The sequence below is a fragment of the Bos indicus x Bos taurus genome, chromosome 18, assembly GCF_003369695.1.
Source record: "Bos indicus x Bos taurus breed Angus x Brahman F1 hybrid chromosome 18, Bos_hybrid_MaternalHap_v2.0, whole genome shotgun sequence".
Lineage (NCBI taxonomy): Eukaryota > Metazoa > Chordata > Mammalia > Artiodactyla > Bovidae > Bos > Bos indicus x Bos taurus.
Genome location: NC_040093.1, coordinates 57,868,115 through 57,892,270, shown reverse-complemented (window position 1 = coordinate 57,892,270; position 24,156 = coordinate 57,868,115). Strand labels below are relative to the sequence as shown.

The 24,156-nt window shown below is 51.3% G+C and overlaps 1 protein-coding gene across 1 annotated transcript in view; it reads left to right on the top strand.

Annotated features, from left to right (window-relative positions):
- BCO1 (beta-carotene oxygenase 1) overlaps positions 1 to 24,156 on the top strand; it is a 31,888-nt gene extending 7,732 nt beyond the window's left edge. Inside the window, exons 3-11 of the mRNA XM_027513948.1 lie at positions 1,545 to 1,674; positions 3,218 to 3,365; positions 4,856 to 5,003; positions 7,425 to 7,648; positions 9,598 to 9,855; positions 16,785 to 16,890; positions 18,907 to 19,001; positions 20,309 to 20,420; positions 22,748 to 24,156. Coding sequence (XP_027369749.1) covers positions 1,545 to 1,674; positions 3,218 to 3,365; positions 4,856 to 5,003; positions 7,425 to 7,648; positions 9,598 to 9,855; positions 16,785 to 16,890; positions 18,907 to 19,001; positions 20,309 to 20,420; positions 22,748 to 22,977 — 1,451 coding nt within the window. The 3' untranslated portion in view covers positions 22,978 to 24,156. The remainder of the gene's footprint in view (positions 1 to 1,544; positions 1,675 to 3,217; positions 3,366 to 4,855; positions 5,004 to 7,424; positions 7,649 to 9,597; positions 9,856 to 16,784; positions 16,891 to 18,906; positions 19,002 to 20,308; positions 20,421 to 22,747) is intronic.

Genomic DNA, 24,156 nt, shown 5'->3' with positions numbered 1-24,156 from the left:
AGTAGCACATGTAGGTCAATCCCTGGGCGAGAATTCCCTGAGATGCAGCCTCTCCTTGAAGCCATCCTTGTGACAGTGGATATGTGATGGGCATTTCTCTGATGGGAACGAGTTGTCAGTGTGTCTTGGGCCCCACTTTTTGGCATATTATAATTGCACCAACCATGGAAGCATAGGTTATACTACAGCAAGGAATGTGAAAAGTCAACATAATGTCATGTGCTAATTAATGGCAAAAAAACCCCACCAAACTCTAGAGGTTTCAAATTACCCACCAAAATGAAGGCCCCAGGCCTAAGTAGTCACAGCCCTGAAGACCTGGTGGGGTCCCCACGGGTCCCCCAGCCTCCCCCCATTCCTGCTGCTCTCAAGCACCTAACTGGTGCTTCAGCCGCTGTGGACTCAGCCCTCACAGGAAGTGGGCTGTGCTCCCCAACCCCACGTCTTGACTTACAGACTCTGGGGAGACTGACTGGGAACACCTCGCCCTCTTTCCTAGCCCCACCTCCCCGATTCGTGGTTCAGTTCCACTTATCCTTCAAGGGCTTTGAAAAGTTGTGGCAAGGGAATCAGAGATCAGAGTGACACAGCCACAAACCAAGGAAAACAGACTCTCCCTGCGAGCTCCAAGAGGAACCCGTCCTGCTGACACTTTGATTTTTGCCCTGAAAAACCCACTTCAGACCTGTCTTTCAAAACAGATAACAAATTTGTGTTTCGTGAAGCCACTACATTTATGATAATTTGTTACAGCAGCCACAAGAAATTAATACAGGTCTAGAATCATCTAGTATATTTTCACGTTGGTCTTGGCAGACTGGTCAAGGGTCCATGCTTTTCTGGAGTGAGTGAGATTCTCTCCAGTGTCATCAACACATGTACTGACCCTCTCCTGTGTGCAGAATGGGTATAAGAGTGCTCCCTGGTTGCAGAGTACGGCAGAAGCCAACACAATATTGTAAAACAAATATCTTCCAATTAAAAATTTTTTAAAGATTTGAAAAATAATTTTAGTGAGAGCAAAAAGTCTTCTGTACCATTAATAATTAAAAATGAAACCATGTTTATTTCAATTAAAAAAATGTTACTCCAGGGGCTAAATTGTTAATGTAAGGCTCCCAGAACTGAACTGGGTCCTTGGGAAACCCAGCCTGAGTATGGGGCCTTCTGGATCAGTCCTCTAAACCTGGACCTTACCTGGAGGGACTCCACCGTGGTGGAAGGCATGGTCAGTGGCCTGGGCCAGCAGGTCTCTGGGTGATGCTGGACAAGGCGATGGAACATTTCTGAGCCTCAGTTCCGCCATACGTAGATGGAGCTGGGACTAGGAATACTTACCTTGCCGTATTGTTGTGAGTCAACCTTGCCAAAATGTATGTGAGAGTTCACACCAGCGCTTATTGTATCCAGCACACACATTTAAGAGATGGTCTCAGTAAGCCACCCCCACCCCCACCCCGACCCCTTCACATCCCTGGAATGGCTCAAATAAGTTCAGATAAGTTTCAAATAAGCCTGTGATGATTCTGCTGCTTCTCTTTCAGGTGAAGTCTACTACAGGAGCAAATACCTGAGAAGTGATACCTACACTGCCAACATCGAAGCAAACAGGATTGTGGTGTCAGAATTCGGAACAATGGCCTATCCAGACCCCTGCAAAAACATATTTTCCAAGTAACTGTCCGTTTTGTATCTAGTCCCGCTTTCCAATATCCTTGACGGTCGAGACAACCAGCGTTTGCTCCTCTGACGGTGTGTTTAGGGTGGATGGAAAACTTCCCATGATGGCCTTTGACCATGCAGGCTACGTACTTCTGGATTACAGATAGCAGGCAAGGCAAAGAGCATCTGGCAGATTGTCAGATGTTCTCCCACATGGCTGGTGGGAGAGCACTTTGAAGTCACCTATCAAAATTACAAACACACATTCCCTTCAGTCCAGAGAGGTACTTGCCTGTTTCTGAAATGACAAATGTACAAGGTTATTCGTGGCTGAATGATTTGTTATGATGAGGAACTGAAAATAACTCAGGTGATCATTAACAGAAGAGTGTTAAATAAATCACAGTAACACTATACAGGAAAACACCAGGCAGATATAAAAAGCACTGAGGATGCTCTCTATGTACTGAATGGAAAATTCCCCACTGCTAAGTGGGGAAAAAGGAAAAAAAAGCTAAGTGTAGAAAGAGCATATAATATGCTGTAATTTGTGCTATAAGGCAGGGGATATCTAGGTTTGTTTTTGAATGTGCAGAAAGCCTGGGAGAAGGCATGGGCGAGGTAGGGAACCAACGGGAGGAAGGACGGGGGAGATTTTCAGTTGTACACATTTAAAACCATCTGGGTTGTGATGCATATGAATGCCTTACGCGTTCTGAATTGTTGGCCAGGGAATCAGGCCAGTGGTCATCATCTCCTTTCTGATAGGCTTTAGACATAGAAGGGGTACATTAGGGGTAGACTGGCCTGGAGAGGGAAGCTGGTTTCTGCTTCTCCAGAACTGACATCATCTCTCCAATCCCAGCTTCCAGCGCTGGGGGTCCCGCAAATAGCAGGCTGGGAACAGCCATTGCAGACGGGGGAGGAGCCAGGGGGCAGCGGGAGGGAAGGAATTGAAACCGCAGCTTGTGCGGCATCCTTGCTGTTACAGTGATTGCCAGTAGGGGGAGCACTCACCAGTACTCGGGGCCAAGACTTCCTGCTTTGAGTGTGCCTTCTAATAGGATGATCAGTTCTTAACTCAGTTTACTTTCCTTTTTCAAAGAAACGAATTTCTTGGACAAAGTTGAGGTAACGAGGGTGGATTGTCATTCCTGCTCAAAGCAGAGATCAACTGCTTTTCTAGTTTCGGGGGAGCCATTATGGGTATGTGTATGATTTCTATAGAGCTTCTTAAAATACTTGAGAACTGTCCACCAGCTCTTGATGGCTCTGGTGGGGGAGACCTTTGGATCTGGGGAGCTGGGGAGGGCTCAGTGGGCAGCCTTGCTGTCCCAGCTGACTCCCTTCTTAGCTGATTGGTTGTGGTGGTGCTTTGGGTTAACTCGATCTCTGGACTGTCAGATTCCTCAAATGACCAGTTGTGACCCAGCACTTTCCCTCCCTTAGTTGAAGTAGAGTGTTTTAAGTGGTAGGCGAACTAAAGCCATCTGGAGTAGAACCTTCCAGCTGAGTGGACACAGTGGTTGACCTGCTGACTTGCTTTCCTCCCCAGAGCTTTCTCCTACCTGTCCCACACTATCCCCGATTTCACAGACAACTGTCTGATCAACATCATGAGGTGTGGAGAAGACTTCTACGCGACCACAGAGACCAGTTACATCAGGAGGATCAACCCCCAGACCCTGGAAACCCTGGAGAAGGTATCAGTGAGTCTACAAGCAGCCTCAGTGCCTGACTTAAGGAATGGACCCTCTGCAGGGAGGCCAGGAGGCTGCAGGCACTCAGAGAGGAGCCCCCTCTGAGCCCCTCGTCTCGGGCATCTTAGCACTCTGCCCTGCCATCTCTGTGTCTGAATTCGTTCCTAGCACTCCCGTGACAAAGGAACACAAACTAGGTGGCTTAGGTCAACAGAAATGTGTTCCCCCACAGTTCTAAAGGCCGGAAGTCTGAAATCAGGTGCTGGCAGGCCCTGTTCTCTCTGAAGCTTCTAGGGAAGGAAACTTCTTTGCCTCTTCCTGCTTCTGGTGGTCGCCCCTTGGTTTACAGATGCCTCGTTCCAATCTCTTGTAAAGATACAAATCACCCACCCTATTCCAGAATGACCTCATTTTAACCCTATTTCCAAAATATAGACACGAGCGGTTAGGACCTATTTCAACTTGCCTTTTTGGAAGGTCCAGTTCGACCCCTGACAGTGTCGACAGTCCTCGGCACTGAGTGGCCCCTCAGTGGAAATTTGAATGAATGACAGACAGTGCTGGGCTGTCCAGGACCCCCAGCATCCCTGGAGAGGAAGGCATTAGGCAGAGAGCATGGGTGCAAAAATCAGCGCCCACGTGGATACCTTTCCTGGGCAGAAGCGAGTCTACGTTTTCACAAAGATCAGTAGACCCACTTTCAGTTTTCTCCAGCTGGCTGTTCAAAGCCTTGATGTCTTTGCAATACATCTTAACGATCTGTTCAAGGGAGTGCTTTTCTTAGCCATGAAATCATGTCCAGCTCCTCTGAAGCTAGGCAGCATAGGTCCAACTGAGGAGCACTTTCCACAAAGCTGCAGAGAGGAATCACTAGGTGAGAAGGAGGTAGCGCCCGACTTTTGGCTGAAGGTTGTGCCGTTCTCAGGGAGGAAGGGCGGACAGCTGGTTCCCTGGCCACCCCATTGCTCTATGATTGTGGCCTGTTTGGAGTCGGGATCGTTACTGAGGTCGTTAGTCAGTGTTTCCCTTTGACCAAATGCTTTTTGTAACCTCTCCGTTCCCAGAATAACCCTAGGAGAGAGGCCTGGGGATTTATGCCTCTGTGGGATACAAAAGGGGAGGATTTAAATGACTTCACCAGGGCCGGGATTAGCACCCAGGCTGCCTCTCTGCCCACGATGTTACTTGGAGCTCTCTGCGGTGAGGCATCGGGTTTCCACACCGAGGCCACCCGGTGGGGCCAGAGAGGGACAACCGTCAGAGAACACACGTAGCTCACCAAGCCCCCTGCAGCCTGTGTGCTGTGGGAGCCCCCACGAGGTTACATCAGGTCGCAAGAGGAAGCGTCTCCTTTAAAGGCAATGTCTGCCTTATTTTCAGGTTGGGAGACATGGAAAAATAGCCATCACCTCTCTGAGCCTGGAGTCAGGCAGCTCTTGGCGGGACTTTGCCCTCTCCCCTTTTTAAAAGCAGCTGACTGTCGTGTTCTGCAGGTTGATTTTCGTAAATATGTGGCTGTAAATCTGGCAACTTCACATCCTCACTACGACGCTGCTGGAAATGTTCTCAATGTTGGCACGTCCATCGTGGACAAGGGGAAGACAAAATACGTGATCTTTAAGATCCCTGCCCCAGTCCCAGGTGGGTCATCCTGGGGCTGGGATGAGGCGTGAACACCAAGGTGGCTCTTTGGGAAGAGTTCTGGTTCTGGTTGATGGCACAACACTCAACCTGATACTTGCCCACATCCATGACTCAGAGGACCATGGACTCGCTTTTCTCCTTTAGGAGAAAAGGGAGGATGCTACGTTTCCTTTTGGAAGAAGTGAATCCCTTTGCTCTTTCAACCTCCTTTTCTTTCGATTCCTGTTCATTATTTCATTAATTTATCTGTTAATCATGTATTTATCAATCTATCCACTGATGTTGTCATCCATCCATCATCCATCCTTCCTTTCATTCATTCATTTTTTAGTTTTCTGACAAACCTCCATCTGTCAGGGCTGTGCTGCTTTTTCTCATCCAAGCCCCAAAAGCCAGGCTCCCCGGGTTGTTCAGGGAGCTCAGGCCTGCTGGCATCCACTGCAGATTCCGCCCTGTTCCCTGAGCCTTCTAGACATTCTTCACTCAGGCCCGGGAGCCTGGCATGGCGCCCAGGCTGATTGTGATTGCGTGTTCCTGCGGGGGAGAAGGGTGGGACTCCTAGCCCTTATTTGGGCAGGACCCTCTCGCAACCACACCCAGGAGACCAGGCCTCCGAGGGTGGCTGTGCGGGCTCCCGGGATGGTGCAGGACTGCGAGGGTGCTCAGCTAGACCTTCTGGTTTAGGAAGACAGGTTTCCATAGGAGATTGCCCCTGGCCCCTCCCTTACCATTCTGTAGAGCACCCCCGTCCAGCAAATTCCAGGCTCCACTGGCAGACGGGAATCCCTGGGTCCCATGGTGCAGTGAGTGCTCTTGTTAAATGGAACCCCCGTTAATTAAGCTAATAAAGGGATGCAGGGTCCGGCTCAGGATCCTAGAATGTCCCACCTGAGGGTAGGCTAGCCATTTGAGTTTGCCACCTCATGTTCCTGAGGACCGGGAGCCCCAGGGGATCGGGTGACATCCCCACGGCTCACAGCAGGTACCCTCCGCACCTGCTCCAGGCTGGCGCTTCACCAGGATTCACACCTGCCTCCCGCCTCCCAGGCCAGGGTGCCTTTCCTTCCCGTTTGCTTTGTGTTCCATTTGTTTAGTGAAGAAAAGACCTACCTACCCCACAACCCGACAGCCTGCCTCCCACCAGCCAGCTGTTTACAGGGTGCACAGGTGGCCACAGGAATGGCAGGGACGCTTGCATGTAACTCATTATAACCCAGCCGCAGGCCTGGGTGGGGAGGCCTTTTGGCCAGCAGCTGACTCATCCTTGCAGAGGAATAAGGAAACCAAGCAGTCCCAAGCACCTCTGTGCTGGGTGCCGGGTGAGGCGCCTGGCCTCCTGCAGTATTTCCTTCAGTTCCCCCCTTCCCTCCAAGGGTTGTCCCTCCAAAGAACAGAGGAGGTGGCCAGGCTGAGGGGACTGTGTCCTTTGGCTTAACCCTGTGCCTCTGGCTGCCCCGCCAAGCCTCGGTTTCCCATCTGTAAAATGGGAATCATACAGCCGACCCTGACTGCCACAGTCTGTCACATCAACACAGGCACTTGGGCTCACTCCTAGGTCCTTCAGAACAGGAAATGCCAAGAGAAATTCACAGAAACCCTGTGAAATGCATGTCAGATGATGGACCTCAGCAGCGTGTCAAAGCTTCATCTTGGGAAGCTAGCCCACGGCCCGGGCGTGGCTGTGCTCAGTCGCTCAGTCGTGTCCGACTGTTTGCGACCCCATGGACTGTAGCCCACCAGGCTCCTCTGTCCATGGGGATTCTCCAGGCAGGAACACTGGAGTGGGTTGCCATGCCTCACTCCAGGGCATGGCCTGGGAGACTGACGGAAATACAGAGCCGTGGGCCCTGCCCCACAGGCTGAGTCAGCCTCCACACTTTGTCATGACCCCCAGACAATCTGCGTGCACGTTCAATGCTTCAGGAGCATTGCTCCAGAGCCGGGGTTGCAAATGTTTTCTGTAAAGGGCCCCAGAGTAACTATTTGAGACATTGCCGGCTGTGTGGTCTGCGCCACGTCTGCTGGACTCTGAATCCTGAAGGCAAAGCAGCTGTGGACTCTGCAGGAGGCGGCAGCGTGGCCCTCGCTCCAGATAAACCTTTATTTTGGAAGCAGGCGGAGGCCAGCTTAGCCCCAGGCCAGAGTTACTGACACCTGGCCCTAAGGCCCAGAGACCCAGGGGCCTTGAGCCTGGGGAGGCAGCGGTTTCAGATGCTAAACCAGGCCCCTGGGTCGGGTGGGGGGAGGTCCAGTCCCTGCCTCAGCCAGGCAGCAGCCCTTCACCCGGTTTGCTGTCGACTCCCAAAGATTCTTCTCAGCGGGGCGGGCTGAAAGGCTGGGCTGTAGGATGCGGTGGCCCTGTGGTGTCCTTGGGAGGCAGTCAGGTCCCAGCTGCTCCTGAGGCTGGCTTCTCTCCAGGGGGCAGGAAGGAGGGCCGGAGCCCCCTGAAGGACACGGAGGTCTTCTGCTCCATCGCCGCCCACTCCCTCCTCTCCCCGAGCTATTACCACAGCTTCGGAGTCAGCGAGAACTACATCATTTTCCTCGAGCAGCCTTTCAAGTTGGACATCCTCAAGATGGCCACGGCTTACATTCGGGGTGTGAGCTGGGCTTCCTGCCTGGCCTTCCACGGGGAGGACAAGGTAAGGCCTAGCCAGGCAACCCCCCACCCCGCAGCCCCAGGACAGCCAGAGCCAGCCGGAGGTCAGCAGGCAGGGGCGGGCGGCTCAGCGGGGGAGGAAGCGAGCTCCCAGGCAGTGTCCCCAGAGGCACCAGCTAGCCTTCCAGAGACTTCTGAGGCTGGGTGGGCCTTCACAGGGGTCCCGAGTTAGGGCAAGGGGCTCAGCATCATCTGTTCAAACAGCACACGAGTGTAGAAAGCAGCTGCCAAGCCCCCTACTTCTCCCCATCCAGCCCTGCCAGAGGGCCCCCTCCGTCGTCCATTCAGCACCGCTGTGCTCCCCTTCCTGTGCACCACGAGCATCCTTGGGCATCCGTACAGAGGTGTCTTTGTGGCCACCCCCTCTTTAATGCCTGCATTCTCAGGGAGGAGAGGAAGCAAAGCAGCTCCCCGAGGTCCCTCCCCTGCTCAGAACCTTCTGCTGGTTCCCCGTCTTCCCCAGAATCGGACCCACAGGCCTCTCTCACTGGCCTGGGAAGGCCCTCATCATGCCCTCAGCCCAGCCTCTGGCTCCCTCCTACACCTCAGACCTGCTGCACACACGTTCCTGCCTCAGGGCCTCTGCACTTTCTGCTCCCTCCACTGGAACATTCTTCCCCAGCTGGCTCCCTCCCCTTGTGAATCCAGGTCTGGCTCTAAGGCCCTCACCTCCATCACCAAGGTCCCCCTAGCTGTCACAGACCCCTCCCCACTACCAGGCTTTCTCCACCTCCCACCTCATTTTCCCAGTCGTGCTCAGCCATCATCCTTCACATGTTGTACATTTGGTCACTGACCCTTGGCCTCACCCCACTGGACTATAAACTGCATGAAAGTGTGGGGGGTTTATCTCTCTAGTTCCCCTGAAAATATGTCAGTGTTTGTGGCACGAATGAGCTGGGCAAGGGGGCCATCAGGGGGCCGGCGGAAGTGGGTTTGCCCTGGGGGACCACCTGGAGCATCAGGGCCCCATTGGCCTCCAGGCTGCAGGGATCCCCCAGGGATCTCTGGCCCCAGAGAGTCCCACAGTGAGAGCCCCCGAGCCCTGGCAGGGCTTTGAATGCATTTGTAGAGTTTTCTGAGCAGTCCCTGCAGCTGACCCCTGGATTGGGTTTATGGGAAAGAAGTGCCTGTCACTTCACCCTGTGTTCATCTCCCACTGTCCCTTCTCCTCTGCAACACTCAGCCCTCATCACCCCCACTTAACTTCAGAGCTTGATTTTGGGGAAAGAGAGAAAGAGACGATGAGCCAGAGAAGGTGGCTGGAGCCTCCTCTCCCTCCTTTCAGAGGAGGATGGTTAGGCCAGAGCTGCCAAAAGAAAGAAAACACCCCTTCACCCTCGGATTAAGCAACTAGGGCTGTAGATACGGCTAATTGCCACCCAGAGCGATACCGCCTATGACACCCAGAGGTGTGTACGGAGGCCTACTGGGCTGATATCAGCTTGACTAGACTGGTCACTCAGCACTGCAGCCCTCCAGGGCAGCCTGGTTGCTGGGACAATCTGCAGTGGGCCGGGGCTTTGGTGGGGGGTCCAGGACGGGGTTTCAGGGGCTCTGGCCATGGGTGGGACCTGAGGAAGCTGAGAGGGCTGGTCCTCCCCAACTTGGCCATTGCCAGGGAGCTGGCCACTTGCCGCCCACCTGGATCTCAGTTGAATGAAGGTCGGGGAGACGCTGCACTTTCAGGGCCCTCCCTGAAAGGTCTGGTCCTCCACGTGAGGCCGAGACCCCATGCGGCAAAGCTTCCCTCCTCCCCATGGCTTCTGGTGAGGTTTGCCCTCTGGAGTGGGACAGAGAGGCTCAGAAAGGGGAGGGGTTGCTTCAGGGTCCCGAGCAGGTGAACCGTTGGCTGGGGCTTGTCCCCCACCCAGTGCTGCAGCGTGGGGCTGGCAGAGGGAGCGCTGAGCCCCGGGCTGCATCTCCTTTCAGACTCACATCCACATCATCGACCGAAGGACGCGGAAGCCCGTGCCGACCAAGTATCACACGGACCCCATGGTGGTATTTCACCACGTCAATGCCTACGAGGAGGACGGCTGCCTCCTGTTCGATGTCATCACCTACGAGGACGGCAGCCTCTACCAGCTCTTCTACTTGGCCAACCTGAACGAGGACTTTAAGGAGAACTCCAGGCTCACCTCCATGCCCACCCTCAAGAGGTTCGTGCTTCCCCTCCACGTGGACAAGGTAACGGCTTGAGTTCTTGGGGAGGTGAGCCCACTCGGGAGGTGGCTTTGGTTCTGATTTCATTGACATTGAAATTCAAAATGAGGTGTTCTTAGAGAAAGGCAGAAAATGCTTTCATTATTTTTCCAAATATTGAACATATTCAGGGTAGAAATTTTAGAAAATACAGATTAAGTGAAAAGGAAAAAAATCACCATAAGCCGATTGCAAATATATTTGTATTGCCTCCCAAGTCTCTCTCTCTCCGTAGATAGACAGGCAAATAGACAGGAAGATATACATACATATTAGTATATAATGATATATATGCATATAACATATGCATATTGTATATATACATCAAAGCTGTTAAAAAGTATGTACAGTATGATTTTCTTTTCTGAAACTAATATATAGCATATAAATATGTATTTCTTAATTTTAGAGAAAAATTGCGCTGTGAATAATTTTTAACAGCCTTAATGAAATATAACTCACGTACCATACTATTCACCCATTTTCACTCATTTAAAGTGTACAGCTCAATGGCTTTTAGTATATTCACAGAGTTGCACTACAATCAATTTTACAATATTTTCATTTCCCCCAGAAGAGCCTCCCCCATTCCTTCCACCCCCAGGTAACCACTGCCCTACTTTCTATCTCTGTGGATTTGCCTATTTTATTTCATATAAATGGAATCATACCGTAAGCAGTCTTTGTGGCTGGCTCCTTTCACTTAGCATGTTTTCAAAGTTCGTCAGCACCGTGGCACGTATCCGTGCCTCTTTTTTTATGACTGAATATGTACACACTGTTTTTTGTACTGCTTTTCCGTCCTCCTCATATATCTAAACATCTTTCCAAGACATTAAACATTCTTCTGTGACATCATTTTAAATATTTGCCTGACAATCTGCGGTGGGAATTCGTCTCCAGTTGCTTACCCATTTCCCTGATGTTGAACAGTCCTGTTCTTGCATTCAAAATGACCACCAGGCCAGACATTACTGTCAATTAGGGTGCTGCTGCCTAGGCTCTGGGCTTGGTTTTAAAGGCTACAGAGGCTTCTGGCTCCAGAACTTCCTTACTTCATGACTTAATTCGTTTAAATGAAACCCAGTTGAGTTCAATTCAATTTTGATGGCTCATCTGTACTGAACACACTCTATGTACCAGGTACGTTGCTAAGCATTTTATTTTCTTTACCTCACTTAGTGATCAAAACCTATGCAAGAGATCCACACGTTAGCCTCATTTTACAGATGAAGAAACTGAGGCTCAGAGAGGTTAAGGAATGTGCCCAAGGTCACACAGCCTGGTAGCAAAGCCAAGACTGGCTCTGAGCCCTTCCTTGGAGCTGGTAAAGGGTATAACTCTGCAGATCGCCCCAGGGGGTCGCCTTGACCCCTCACAGGGCCCCCCTGCAGGCCTAGGGAACAGGAGACACTCCTACATGCCCAGGGAGGCTTCCGCCACCCCCAGACCCCTCCCAGCCAGAGGCCCTGGGGCCTGCATTTGAGCCCAGCTGCGTCAGACCACAGAGCTGGGTCCTTTCTCCTGTCCAGCATTTCCCCCGTCTGCAGTCACTTGTGTATCTCTGTCATGATGTTCACTGTATTTCCTACCACTTCTGTTAAATTTACAAAATCACATTTTCATTTAAATCAACTCACTCTTTCCCTAGCTCATTTGGAAGGGAACCTATGACAACCCAGGGCAAAGCCAGCGTTGCGCGCTGCCAAAGGAGAAAGTGATGAGCGCCGAGTGCTGTGATGAAGCACAGGTCCCGAGCACTGGCCTGATGCTGTTGCTCTTGCCAAGACCCCATCTCTCCCTTAAAGAGAACACTGGGAAAGTATTCAGTGTTAAGGGTGTAGTGGCACCTAACTGAGACGCTCTCCTTGACCCGGCTGGGAAGACTGGAAGAGAAGAAAGGATTAACTTTCTCCTGGTATGATTCAGGGCTAACGAGTGAACAGCAGGGCCCACAGAATCTCCACCTGAGCCCCTGGCCTCCGCGCCCCCCCACTCTGGGAAGTTCCACAGTGCAGCGCTTGGAGCATTTCCTGGCTCCAGGGTGCAGTGGGGGCGGGGTGGGGGGCTGTCACCCAGAGGGCGAGTCCCCAGGCCGACCCTTCCCCCTGCCTCACAGACCTCAGCACAGAGAGGAAGCACTCTCCCCCGACACCCGCAGCACGGGATTCTGTCACCTCTTAACAAGCTCGAGAAACAATCTGCTTCCTTGGAACCAAGCTAAGAAGTTTAGCCTGTACAGTTTAAACAGGCGCTGCGTGAACCATCTGCAAAGAAAAGTGAGCGCTGGGAAGGGTAGCTCTGGCCACGCTTTTTAATTGCTATTTATTGTCCCTTAAAAAAATGTCTTCTTGCTTCACTGCATGTGAACAGGGGAAGGTTGAGCAGGCAGACATGGCCTGTGTGTTCAGATCCAGCAGCTCCGATTCCATCCCATCCACAGTCTACATTACGGAGGGGCCTTGGGGGCGGGCGATGCCACCGTTTCTCAAATGCCCTTCATTCTGGGGCCTTTGCACATCGCTGTCCCTCTGTTGTCCTCTTTCCATGAGTCCTCCATTCTCGTCCCGGCCGCAGGTCGGACTGGCCTGGGGGCTCCGGGACCACCAGTCCACTGAAGGCAGAACCTCTAGGGGAGGGGTTGGGATGGGCATGGCTCCCAGGCACCCCCCACCCCCACCCCAGGATCCTAGTTCCTGCTGATCCTTCAGGTCTGGCGTCCTGACTCCCTCAGTGGGTTTGTACATTCCAGTGGCACCTACAGCTCTTTGCTCACATTGATGTCAGGAGTAATGAGCTTGTTGGGTCACCTCGTCCTGTGAAAGGTCCCAGGGGGCCCGGACTCTTGGTCTTGCCAGCCATTTATCCCCTGCACCCATCACAGGGTCTGGTTCTCCGCAGGTTCTCTTGAAGCCCTTAGATGTTTTAAATGAATGAATGAGAAAGGTGATGCAAGGTCTCTCAAAGGACACAAGGCCTTCCTTTAGCAGTTGGAACACTTCCAAAGTGGAAAGCGCCTTCCACGTAGAATGGGCTAAAGTGAATGAGGTGTGTTCAGAAGTCTGAGGTCTCCCAGCTGTCCCAGATTCTCTGGCATTTGGGCCAGCTGGGGTCAGAGGAAGGAGGGGCCCGTTGGTACCCTTGGCCTGTTTGTTGGGGTGGCGTGGGGGTTGTCTAAGGCGGAGCTAGGCCTCCAGGGGCCTGGGTGGTGTGGCCCATCTGTGCCAGCTGCCCTGCCCTCACCCTGCAGGGCTCCGTGCGCTGCCATGGGGGTGGCATCTTTGACCTTGAAGGGGTGGCTCCAACTCCTGGCTCCGTGAATTTGATTTGTCTTGTGTTCAAATAGCAAGAGAAGCCCCGTTTCTCGAGGGCCCCCTCTGCGCTGGGCCCTGTGTTAGACGCCTTTTCTTCTCTTAGACCCAGGCCAGAGGGGCCCCTGCTCTGGCTTTTCTCCAGTGGCCCTTCTCCACAGGGTGAGGAACCCACGGGGCCACAGGGTGCCCACCCAGAAGGGCACCCTTCCGACCCCAGCCATACCTGGGATCCCTGAGTTCCTTGCCCAGATGTCCCACACCTGCCTCCAGCGCCTGCCTCTGTCCTCCTGAGGGCAGACAGTGCTCTGGTGTGTCGGCCTCAGGCCCACGAGGAAGGCAGGGAGAAAAGGGGGCGGGGAGCCTGGGCCCAGAGGCCGGCCTTCATTCTCCCCTGCAGCCCATTCCAGAAGGCCAAGGAGTCCTGGAATTCTAAATTCACACGCGTCCTTCCAGACCCAGCACTGTGCACTAGAAACCTGCCGCGATGAAGCAGTGTTCTCTGTCCAACGCAGCGGCCGCTGGACGGGATGCCTGGGCTATTGAAATGCAGCCAGTGAAGCCGAGGAATGGAATTTTAAATTTTACTGAATTTAAATTTAAATAGCCACCTGTGGCTGGGGGTGGCTGCCTCACCCCGGGCAGCACAGTTCCACAACATGTTGAAGCTCTGTGTATAAAGTAAGGGAAGATAAAATGGTATTTGACTTAACCATTCAATATATGTGGACAAAGGGTTGGTGGGCCTCTGCGCTCATCCTGGGTCCTGCAAATGTTGTGTGAGTGCTGAGTCACTTCGGTCGTGTCCGACTCTGTGCAACCCCATGGACTGTGGCCCACCAGGCTCCTCTGTCCATGCGGGTTCTCCAGGCAAGAATACTGGAGTGGGGTGCCATGCCCCCCTCAAACGTGTGGGGGCGTGTAATGGTCTGCATTCTCCTCACTGAATCTGCATGTGAGTGCTTGAAGTTATTTGTCATCCCCATGACAACAGATGAGAAAGAAAGTAACGTGCCAAACATCGCAGAATCATCGTAGGATTTGAGCTGGGATTTGGGTGCTTGTCTGTCTCATTCCAAGTTACTAACTACAGTGGGTTTGGCCCTGAACCAAGTGTTTTCATAACCATTATTTAATTTAATCCTAACCACGGTGCTCAGACGCTGGTTGAAGGAACCTTCGCTTGCACTCGCCATCTGTCCAGAAGTTACAGATTGCCCCCAGTTTTACAAACAAGGAAGCAGGCTCCAGTTCACCTAGTCTCAGGGAGGCCTGCTGGAACTCACGAAGAAACCTATAGAGTCAGATTTCACACCCAGGACTGCCAAACTTCAAAGCCAGTGTTTTGGGGGGATGACTGAGATTAACTTCTCCTGGGACGTCCCTCGCATCGAAGAATTTCAAAGCCAGTCTGCAAGATTTTATTGAATTCTGGCTGGAGAGCGATTTCTTCCCAAAGTCATGCACACTGGCCACAGAAAGCAGCCGAGTCATGCTCGTTACTGCTATGTGTGGAAAAATTCATGGTCCATGCCTCAACCAGTCTGACCAGTTTCATGCTGGAGCTAGAAAACATGTCCGCAGACCGCCTCCCTGAGAATCAAGCCCAGGACATGCACTAGAGGCCCGTGGCTGCTGCCTCGTGACTACAAGGCAACGGGCAGGGCCTCTCACCGTCTGTGAGGCTGCGCGCACAGGCGGAGGCAAACAAGAGCTGCTCCCAACAAGACGCCCGGTGTGCCGGGCGCTGGACGACTGATTCTTACAACCACCTGCAAAGCACGTGTTCTGCCTCTCGAGCGTTCACACATTCCTTTAGCAGTTGCTTCTTAGGAGCTGCCTGTGTGCCATGCACAGGGTGAAATGTGGTCACTGTCTTCACAGGGAAGACAGCATCAAAGAAGGAGCCAGGTCCATAAAGGAGATAATTACAGTGTGGGACAGACACCTTGGAGACACTGCAGACTGAGCTGTCAGGGAAAGGGACGCTGGAGCTGAGACCTGTGGGAGGGGAATGGGCCAGCCTCAGGGTCTTTGCACCTGCTTTCCCTGCTGCCTGCAGTGCTTCTGTTTCTGAGCAGAAGAACCCCAGTGTGGAGGTCTGGGCTCAGCTTCCGCTCCCCTAGTGCGACCTTGGGCAAGCCACTTTCCTACCCTGGGCCTCAGTTTCCTCCTCTGTCAACTGGGATTGCACTAAACACATCTCAAAATTCAGCTTCTAAGATGCAGTAAATGTCCTGCCTTCCTAGCAAAAAGCTGCTGTTGTTCAAATTTGTTGTTGGGTAGTTGCTAAGTCATGTCCGACTCTTTTGTGACCCCATGGACTTTAGCTCACCAGGCCCTTCTGTCCATGGGATTTTTCCAGGCAAGAATACTGGAGTGGGTTGCCATTTATCGATTTAATTATAAAAACTTGTTTGGAGACATTTGGAAAGTCGAGAAAAGTTTAAATGAGAAGTCAGGCATGGCAGTAATTCTCCTTCTGGAATTTCACAGTTGCCGGTGGTCTTGCTCCTCATCCCCTCCCAGGTGCCCAACTGAACTCACCCGCCAGGGGTAATGGCAATAACAATAATAATAATAATACAATTATGTGATCAACAGCAGTTAACATTTGTTTAGCACTTACTGTTAACCTGGCCTTCTTGTAAGCCAACAGCATGGGTTATTTTATTTAATTTGCATGATAACTCAGAGATGCATATGCTATTTATACAATGTTTGTGTTATACCTCATTATACAGGTGGGGAAACTGAACTTCAGAGATGTCAAGTAACTTGTTCAAGTACCATGGCAAGTGTGTGGGGACACAGGGAGTAACTGCTGCTCGATAGATATTTAATTAGTTGTGTTACGTCTCTCTCCCGGGTTAAAGTACTGAACCAAGTCTTGACTGCCACTTAAGACCAAGAGACGTCCTTCATAGATATTTTTTCCTCCCAAGTTATTTTTATCTCATGTTTGTTTTTCTTTCCTGCTGGTTTGTTTTTCTCCTATTTTTTCATAGGAGAAAATACTGAAAATCTAGAAAAACATAGACAAAGAAATTAAAGTCTGCATCACCCGCTGCATGCTCTATTGTTACTATTTGGCACATTTCTCCCAGGCTCTTTCCACTGTGATTTCTTTTCTTTTTTAACACGGCTGAGCTCAGACCGTGTCTGCGGTTCTCTCTGCTGCTCTTTCACTCGGTGTTCTCTGTGTTATTATGAACTCTTTATAAACACCTTTTTAATAACTGATGCAGCCTTTGACAAGTGACTCATACAGTATTTAAAAAGCGAGAACTTGTAAGTACTTCCATTTCACTTATAAGTACATCCATTTCACCTGTGAGGGATCAGGCAGCCCAGAGCAGGAGAAAAGTTCCAGGGTTTCGGAGCCCCCTTCCACAACCCACCAGCTTTGCCTTCTTCGGGGAGTCACCTCCAGTCCCCGATTCTCATTTTTAACTGAGAACTCCAATCATGTAATAGCTGCTTCTGGTGGCTAGCATGAGGCCAAAACAAGACACTGAAGCATTCTTTTAAAAATGTGCACATAAAGCCAGTGTTTGCTCTGGACAACGTTTTGATTTATTTGGAAAAACTGATCTCTTTCAGAATGCAGAAGTGGGCTCCAATTTAATCAAACTGTCGTCTACAACAGCACGAGCCCTAAAGGAAAAAGATGACCAGGTCTACTGTCAGCCGGAGTTGCTCTGTGAAGGTAAAACGCATCTTCTCTCCTGTGTTCAGAGGAAGGGGTGGATGTCCTCTTTACGTAACGCCTCCTTCCAGTGCAGAGGAGCTGTGTGTGGACCAGGGAGGCAAGGGAAGACTGTGGGACTCTAGGCATTGTACTGGAGACGCTTCTCTCTCATGTACCTTCATACCCCTCCCAGCACTGGGGTGGTCTCTAGACCCAGGAACTTTCACGGCTGGCCTTTTGAATGCTGCCATGTAATTTTTTTGCTTTCTTTTAAAACATTTATTTATTTGTTGCATTTAAATTTTTATACACTTTTTAAAGGTTACTTTCCACTTAGTTATTCCAAAATATTGGCTGTGTTCCCCATGTTGTACAATCATCCTTGAGCCTGTCTTACATCCAATAGTCTGTACTTCCCTGTCCCCACCCCTATATCATCCCCTCCTTCCCCCTCACTGGTAACCACTAACTTGTTCTCTGTCTCAAATGCTGCCATGCATTTGCAAAAAATGCTCGACATCGCTTATTATTAGAGAAATGGAAATCAAAACTGCAGGGAGGTATCAGCTCACACCAGTCAGAATGGCCATCATCAGCCAAAAAACAACAAAAAAAAATCTATAAAAAAATGCTGGAAAGGGTATGGAGAAAAGGGAACCCCCTCTTGCACAGTTGGTGGGAATGTAAACTGATATAGCCACTATGGAAAACAGTATGGAGATTTCTTTGAAAACTAGGAATAAAACTACCACGTGACACAGCAATCCCACTGCAGGGCCTACACCCTGAGGAAACCACAGTTCCGATGCTGCCATGTGCTGGACAGCACAGCATACGCGGGTCTCCACCTGGGCACACTGAGCACCCTGCAGAACAGGCGCCATCTCCTCTGCTGGCCAGAGGATAAAACTGGGCCTCAGAAAGGCTGTGCGCCACGCAGAACGTAAAGCCCCTCGGAGAGAAGCCACAGCCCCCGGAGCAAGGCTTCCCTGCCCAGCACTGCGGCTGCGGGGCGGAGGGGGCAGCGCTGGGCATTGCAGCTGTTGAGCAGCGTCCGGGGCCTGCAACCCGACTGGGAACCACTGTCCTAGAGCAGAAGCCTGTGGAGCAGGGCCTGTGCCCCGTGCTCAGTGCTGTCACCAGCACGAGACAGGAACCAGGCTCAGAGCAGGGTGTGCTCAGTGCGTAGGTGAGGAGCGAACTGTCCTGCCCAGGACACGGCTGGGGAGTGGAGGGGCAGGGCTCCAGGCTCGCCACATCGCTGCCCCATGCCATGGTGGGGGGGACTTGGAAATTTAATTTGACACAGCGGACATATGTAAATATGTATACATGGACATGGATGAAATTTGAAGGCTTTTTTGGATTACAAAAGTGATAGACATAATGAAATTTTCACATGAGAAACTCAGAATGGACAATATAAACTACGAGCCACAATAAGAAAGTTATCAGCCCAGTAGCACTTCTAAACTTTTCCTTTACACTTGTAACATAGTGGTGATAATTCTCTAGGCAGCCTTTTACGTCTAACGTTATCATGGGGACATTTTCCCATGTTACTAAAATTCTTTGTAAATATTACTTTTTATTATACGATTTCATTAGATTCATCTAACTATTCCCCACTGATGCTTCCTCCATGCTTCAGAAGTTTCTGTTCACGCCCACATACATTTGCACGCACATACTTTTTTTTTTTTAAGAGCTTTTAAAAAGTTGCAGTGGCCTCTGATTTTAATCATGTAATTCTCTTTGATTTCTATCTTGGATAATTAAAGATGTTTATACACTTAAAAACCAAGGTCTATCTTACCTTGCTCCCGAAGCTTCTAATAGAGCTGGGGTAATTATCTGAAGTTCCCTCCTCCTGCCCTTTGACCACCCTTGATCCAACTCAGGGCCTGAGTGATGTTCAGGGATCCTGGCTTGGAAGCCATTTTTGTAGAAAGGATGCCTGGCCTCGATACCACGAAGGGCGGGTGGTCCCACCCTCCTGAAGGGGGCTTTGTCAGCCATGTCGTCTCTTTCCAGGCTTAGAACTGCCTCACATCAATTATGCCCACAATGGGCAGCCATACCGCTATATCTTTGCTGCTGGAGTCCAGTGGAGCCCCATCCCAACCAAGGTACTGGTCCCTGGCGGGTGGCAGCCTGGGATGGTCATGTCTGTCTGCAAATCTGAGTTCTCAGGGATGTCAGGACTGAGATGCCCTTGGGGATGGGGGTAGGTCAGAGAGTGAGCTCAGTTTGGGACAAAATATGCTGGAAGCAATGACGGAGCATCCAGGAGAGGGAACTGCTCCTAATGGGCTTCACTCAGGTAAGACGTGGTGGCTGGAGTTTATCCAGTGATTTCTTTATTGGATGCATATTTACTGAGCACCAGCTTAGGCACACAGGAAAAGCAAGTGAACAGGAGGATCCTGGTTCCTGCCCTCAAGGAACTCATAGTCTCAAGCAGAGAAAACAGAGCTGAAACTTGGAGGATTTATTTTGCTTTTTAAAACTTTTTTATTCAAGTATAGTGGCTCAGTGGTAAAGAATTCACCTGCCAATGTAGGAGACGAGGGTTCAATCCCTGGGTCCGGAAGATCCCCTGGAGAAAGAAATGGGAACCCACTCCAGTGTTCTTACCTGGGAAATCTCATAGACAGAGCAGCCTGGCAGGCTACAGTCCATGGGGTCACAGAGTCGGACACAACTTGGCAACTAAACAGCTGTAACAACGGGGCTGATTTACAATATCATGTTAGTTTCAGGTGTTCAGCACAGAGGTTCATATTTTGGTTCCTAAACTGCTATTTGTTGAACACTTGCTGTTTCCCAGGGACCATGCTGAGTGCTGTACAGACATCACTTTTCCTTAGTAGCTTCAGGTTTTAGTAAGAAAATGGAAAATCTTTTTTTAAAAAACGCAATCAGTGCAGGAATGTACAATGAGAAAAATTAAGGTTCCCACATGCTCATCCACACGCCCCGAGTCACTTCCCATTAATCCCACACCCTAAGGGGAAAGAGGCTTATTAGAGACAGAGAGAAGGCCAGGGACTCACGCTTGGAAAGCAATGAAGAAAGCACATTATGCTTTAAAGGCTGGGCAATGAATATGTTAGATTATCTGATACGTATAAAAATTGCAATATAGTGCCCAATATCAGATAAATCCAGGGTTCTTATTTCTTAAAGAATTCAGAGTGTATATCAGCTCTGCTGTGGTGGGGGGACCTTAGCTTAAAGCCGGAGAAGGAAGGGAGCTGCTTTCCTGTTTTTGTGCTGACCAGAGGCAGGTGTCATCTGGGGCCTATGCTCGCTGGTGTGAGGTCCCCATCTGAGGCGCTCACCCCTTCTCTGGGGCCTTGACGCCTTCCTATTCGCCGGGAATGAGCATGCTCTGCAACCATTCATTTCGCGTTTCTCCCCTTTGCATGCGCAGATAATAAAATACGACATTCTCACCAAGTCCTCCTTGACGTGGAGAGAGGAGCACTGCTGGCCGGCGGAGCCCCTGTTCGTGCCCACACCAGGTGCCAAGGACGAGGATGATGGTAAGGCCCGGGAAGGGCAACCCACCTTCTGCACTGTGCTTGTGGTCACCCCTCAAACTCAGACACCGTTCACACAGCTGGTGCAGCCATGCTTTGAAGTCCAGGCGGTTCTGAGTGCAAAGCAGTAGGGCGAGGGAGTCCCCAAGCCCACCCCCACTTCTGACATCAGCTGCAAGTTCGGGGTCCCCAAGACCACCCTCAGCTTCACTAGGAGCACCCACAGAAGACTCTGAAAGCTGTTACACTCGTGGGGACAGTTATCTCAGCGGAAGGGTACAGACTGAAAGAGAAAAGGCGAGTGGGATGGAATCCGGGAGAATCCCATGGGTGGTCTCCGGTGGTCCTCCCTGCGGGAGTCACGGACCACTCCCACTTCCCCAACGAGCCCCACGGAGCGCGGCCAACCAGGGGTGCTCCCTCAGCCTCGGAGCCCGTGTGGGGCGTGGTCGTGCGGACCGCGCTGACTTCTAGTCTTCGCCCCTCTGGAGGTCGAGCTGACGGCTGTGGCCCAAGTACTAAATTGCTTCCGTCGTGTCCCACTCTTTGCATCCCCATGGACTGTTGCCGACCAGGCTCCTCTGTCCATCGGATTCTCCAGGCAGGAACACTGGAGTGGGCTGCCATGCCCTCCTCCTGGGGATCTTCCTGACCCAAGGATCCAACCTGCATCTCTTACGTCTCCTGCATTGGCAGGTGAGACCTTTACCATTAGTGCCTCCTGGGAAGCCCTGTGGCCCAAGGCCGGGTTGGATGGCACAGCCTCAGGTAAACAAAGACCTCTCGTCAGACCGACAGTCCAAGGACTCGGGCGTCACCTCCCAGGGGCAGAGGAGAGACCTCCTTTTGGGGGAGACTAACACAAAAGCCCACTTCCTTGCCACAGGGCAACACTGCCCTGGCCCAGAGTGTGGAATCCTGGTTTTAAAATTCATTGCAGTGGCTGGGTCAGAACTTGTAACTCCTCTGAGCACATAAACTTTCCAGGGAGCCCCTTAAAAAGCTTGTGGGACTCCTCTCTCATCCAGGTTTCCACCTGACCTAAAGGTCCTTTCCCTCCTTGATTTTGCCCCAGAAATGCCCTGCCCGTCCCCCTGGGGATGCCAAGGAGGGTAAATAGAAGCCTGGGTGGGGCTGCCAACACCTGGGGGGAGGGCAGGCTGCCCGCTGAGCCTGCCAGCTGCTTCCCTCGGGCGAGAAGGGAGTGGTTTTCTACCTGGGAGTGTCTTCCTATTGACCTGCACGGCACAGCGTGCCAGGCAGGGGACCCGTGTCACTGTCGCCTCTAAGGTAGGGGACGGTTGGTGCCACCTCCTGCCGAGGCTGGCCTCCCCCGGGTTGGGCGTGTACGCCCTGCATATTCTCCTGTGGACAGGAAGCAGCCTTGTCTTCATTCCACCAGAAGAAAGGCTCAGAGCTTGAGGTCACTTACCCACGGTTGCACGCCCAGTACATACACAGGGGAGGGTTTGAGTCCAGGCTGATTTGACCTCAGTTGTGCTCAGCCACTCTGAAACCCGGGAGGCCTCGGGAAGAATCAGGAATATTTGCTGGAAGTTTATTGCTCTATTTTGTTTAGCCCTCTGTCCCTTTGAGAGTGAATATTTAGACTATTCTCATTTCACAAAGGGGAAAGCTGCACACGCATGAGGTGGTTGCACTTATTCAAACGCCATTTGAATGCAGCAGGTCTGAGTTTAGGCTAAGTGCAGTGTTGAAGCTGATTCGCTGTAACTGGAATTTCTAAATAGTAGGAAAATAGCCATTTTTCTGTATGTGCAATAATTCACAAAGTGCTTTCATAACTGACCGTGCAAGATCCTCTCAGCAACCCCCTGAGAGTGGGGAGATTATCCCCACTCTACAGATGAAGAGACTGAGGCTCAGAAAGGTGAGGGGATGGGCCCAGCCAAGCCTTCCGATTTCCCTGGCCTTTCCCTTCAGCTCACACAGAATATCAAATTCACTTCCCTTCTGTTTCGATTCAGTTCAGTTCAGTTCAGTTCAGTCGCTCAGTCATGTCGACTCTTTGCGACCCCATGAATCACAGCACACCAGGCCTCCCTGTCCATCACCAACTCCCGGAGTTCACCCAAACTCACGTCCATCGAGTCAGTGATGCCATCCAGCCATCTCATCCTCTGTCATCCTTCTCTTCCTGCCCCCAATCCCTCCCCAGCATCAGGGTCTTTTCCAATGAGTCAACTCTTCGCATTAGGTACAAAGAACAGGGAGACAGAGCTGAGAAACTTAGCACCCCCCTCCCCACCCCAGCTGGAAGAGGTTCGAGGGTGCACTTTTACAAAATGTCTCTCTTTGTTTCCCCAAAGGGATTATCTTATCGGCCATAGTCTCTACCGATCCCCAGAAGTCGCCTTTTCTGCTGGTTCTCGATGCCAGAACTTTTACGGAACTGGCCCGCGCGTCCGTCGATGTGGAGATGCACCTGGATTTCCACGGGCTGTTCATCCCAGATGCAGGCAGGGACCCGGGGAAGCAGGCCCCTTCCCAGGAGGCGCCGGCCAGGGCTGCCGCCGGACGTGCGGCCCCAAGAACCTGACAGCCTGGAGGCTTTGGTCCTGGGGACCAGCTCCGCCCAGCTCACGGCTGTCCCCGCCCCGGGGGAGGTGCGGGAGAGGTGGTCCTTCGTTCCATTTCGCACTTATTCTTTCCGCAGCTGCTTTGAGTCAACATTCTGAAAACAGAACTCATCTGTATCTTTTCTTTCATTTTATTTTGGCCGTGAGGACCTTGCTTGAAAGTCAATCAAATATTTATTGATTAGCTCTAGCCCTTGTAAGAAAGCCCCCTTCCTTGAGTACAAAGACAGTGACCATGAATCAGAAACTGTATTGTCACATAATCATTGTCCCTAGAATGGGCACATATGACCCATTGGAGAAGAGACACAGAAACATTTATCATTGCTCCCTGCTCCCTCTCTGCTTTCCCAGTGGACCTGGTCATGAGTTCCAGCTTTCTCAATCAGCTGACCCAGAAGGCGTGTGCTCTGTGGTCATTCCATGCAAGGCATGGCATAATATAAATTAAAACTTTAAAGCCCTGTCAGACCTTAATTTTATTTTTTTACATGGCTTCTTCCTCTGAAGATCTTCTAAGGCAGAGAAACAGAGGCAAAGACAGGCGCCTTATGGTACACCCAGGGGGCCAGAGGGCTGGTGTGGGGTGGAGGGGCTGGAGTCCAGGACTGAGTCCTGTCTTGCCTGACTGAGAACCAGGGCAGTGAGGTGCATCAGAGCCACACAGGACAGGAGTCCCCTCGGCAGTGTTCCCTGGAGATTCCACCACGCTGGTGTTTGTTTTCATCCAAGTTGTCCTGTGTTGGGTGTATTTTATTCACTACTCTACCCTCTGCACCTAGAAAACTGCCTGGAGGATCAGGCTCTCAATTAAATATTTGTTGGATGAATGAATTCCACCAATGAAGAAATCCAACTCCAATGTACCCACAAGAAATAGGTTTGTTTTTTTTTTAAAGAAATACATATTTTACTGAAGGTGTCCCAGGAAGACCAGGAAGGTGGTTCACATGGAGACCAATGATGACGCCCAGGTTCCTCTTCCAGCCATCCTTGGTCTCTCTTTCTTCCCCTGTTGCTCCCTCAAAACCTCGTGTACCATTCCAGCATTTCCATTTCAGCTCAGCTCATGGAGCCCATCAGACAAAAACCCAAACCCTGGGGATGGCAAAATAAATAAATAAACCTTGGGGATGGTA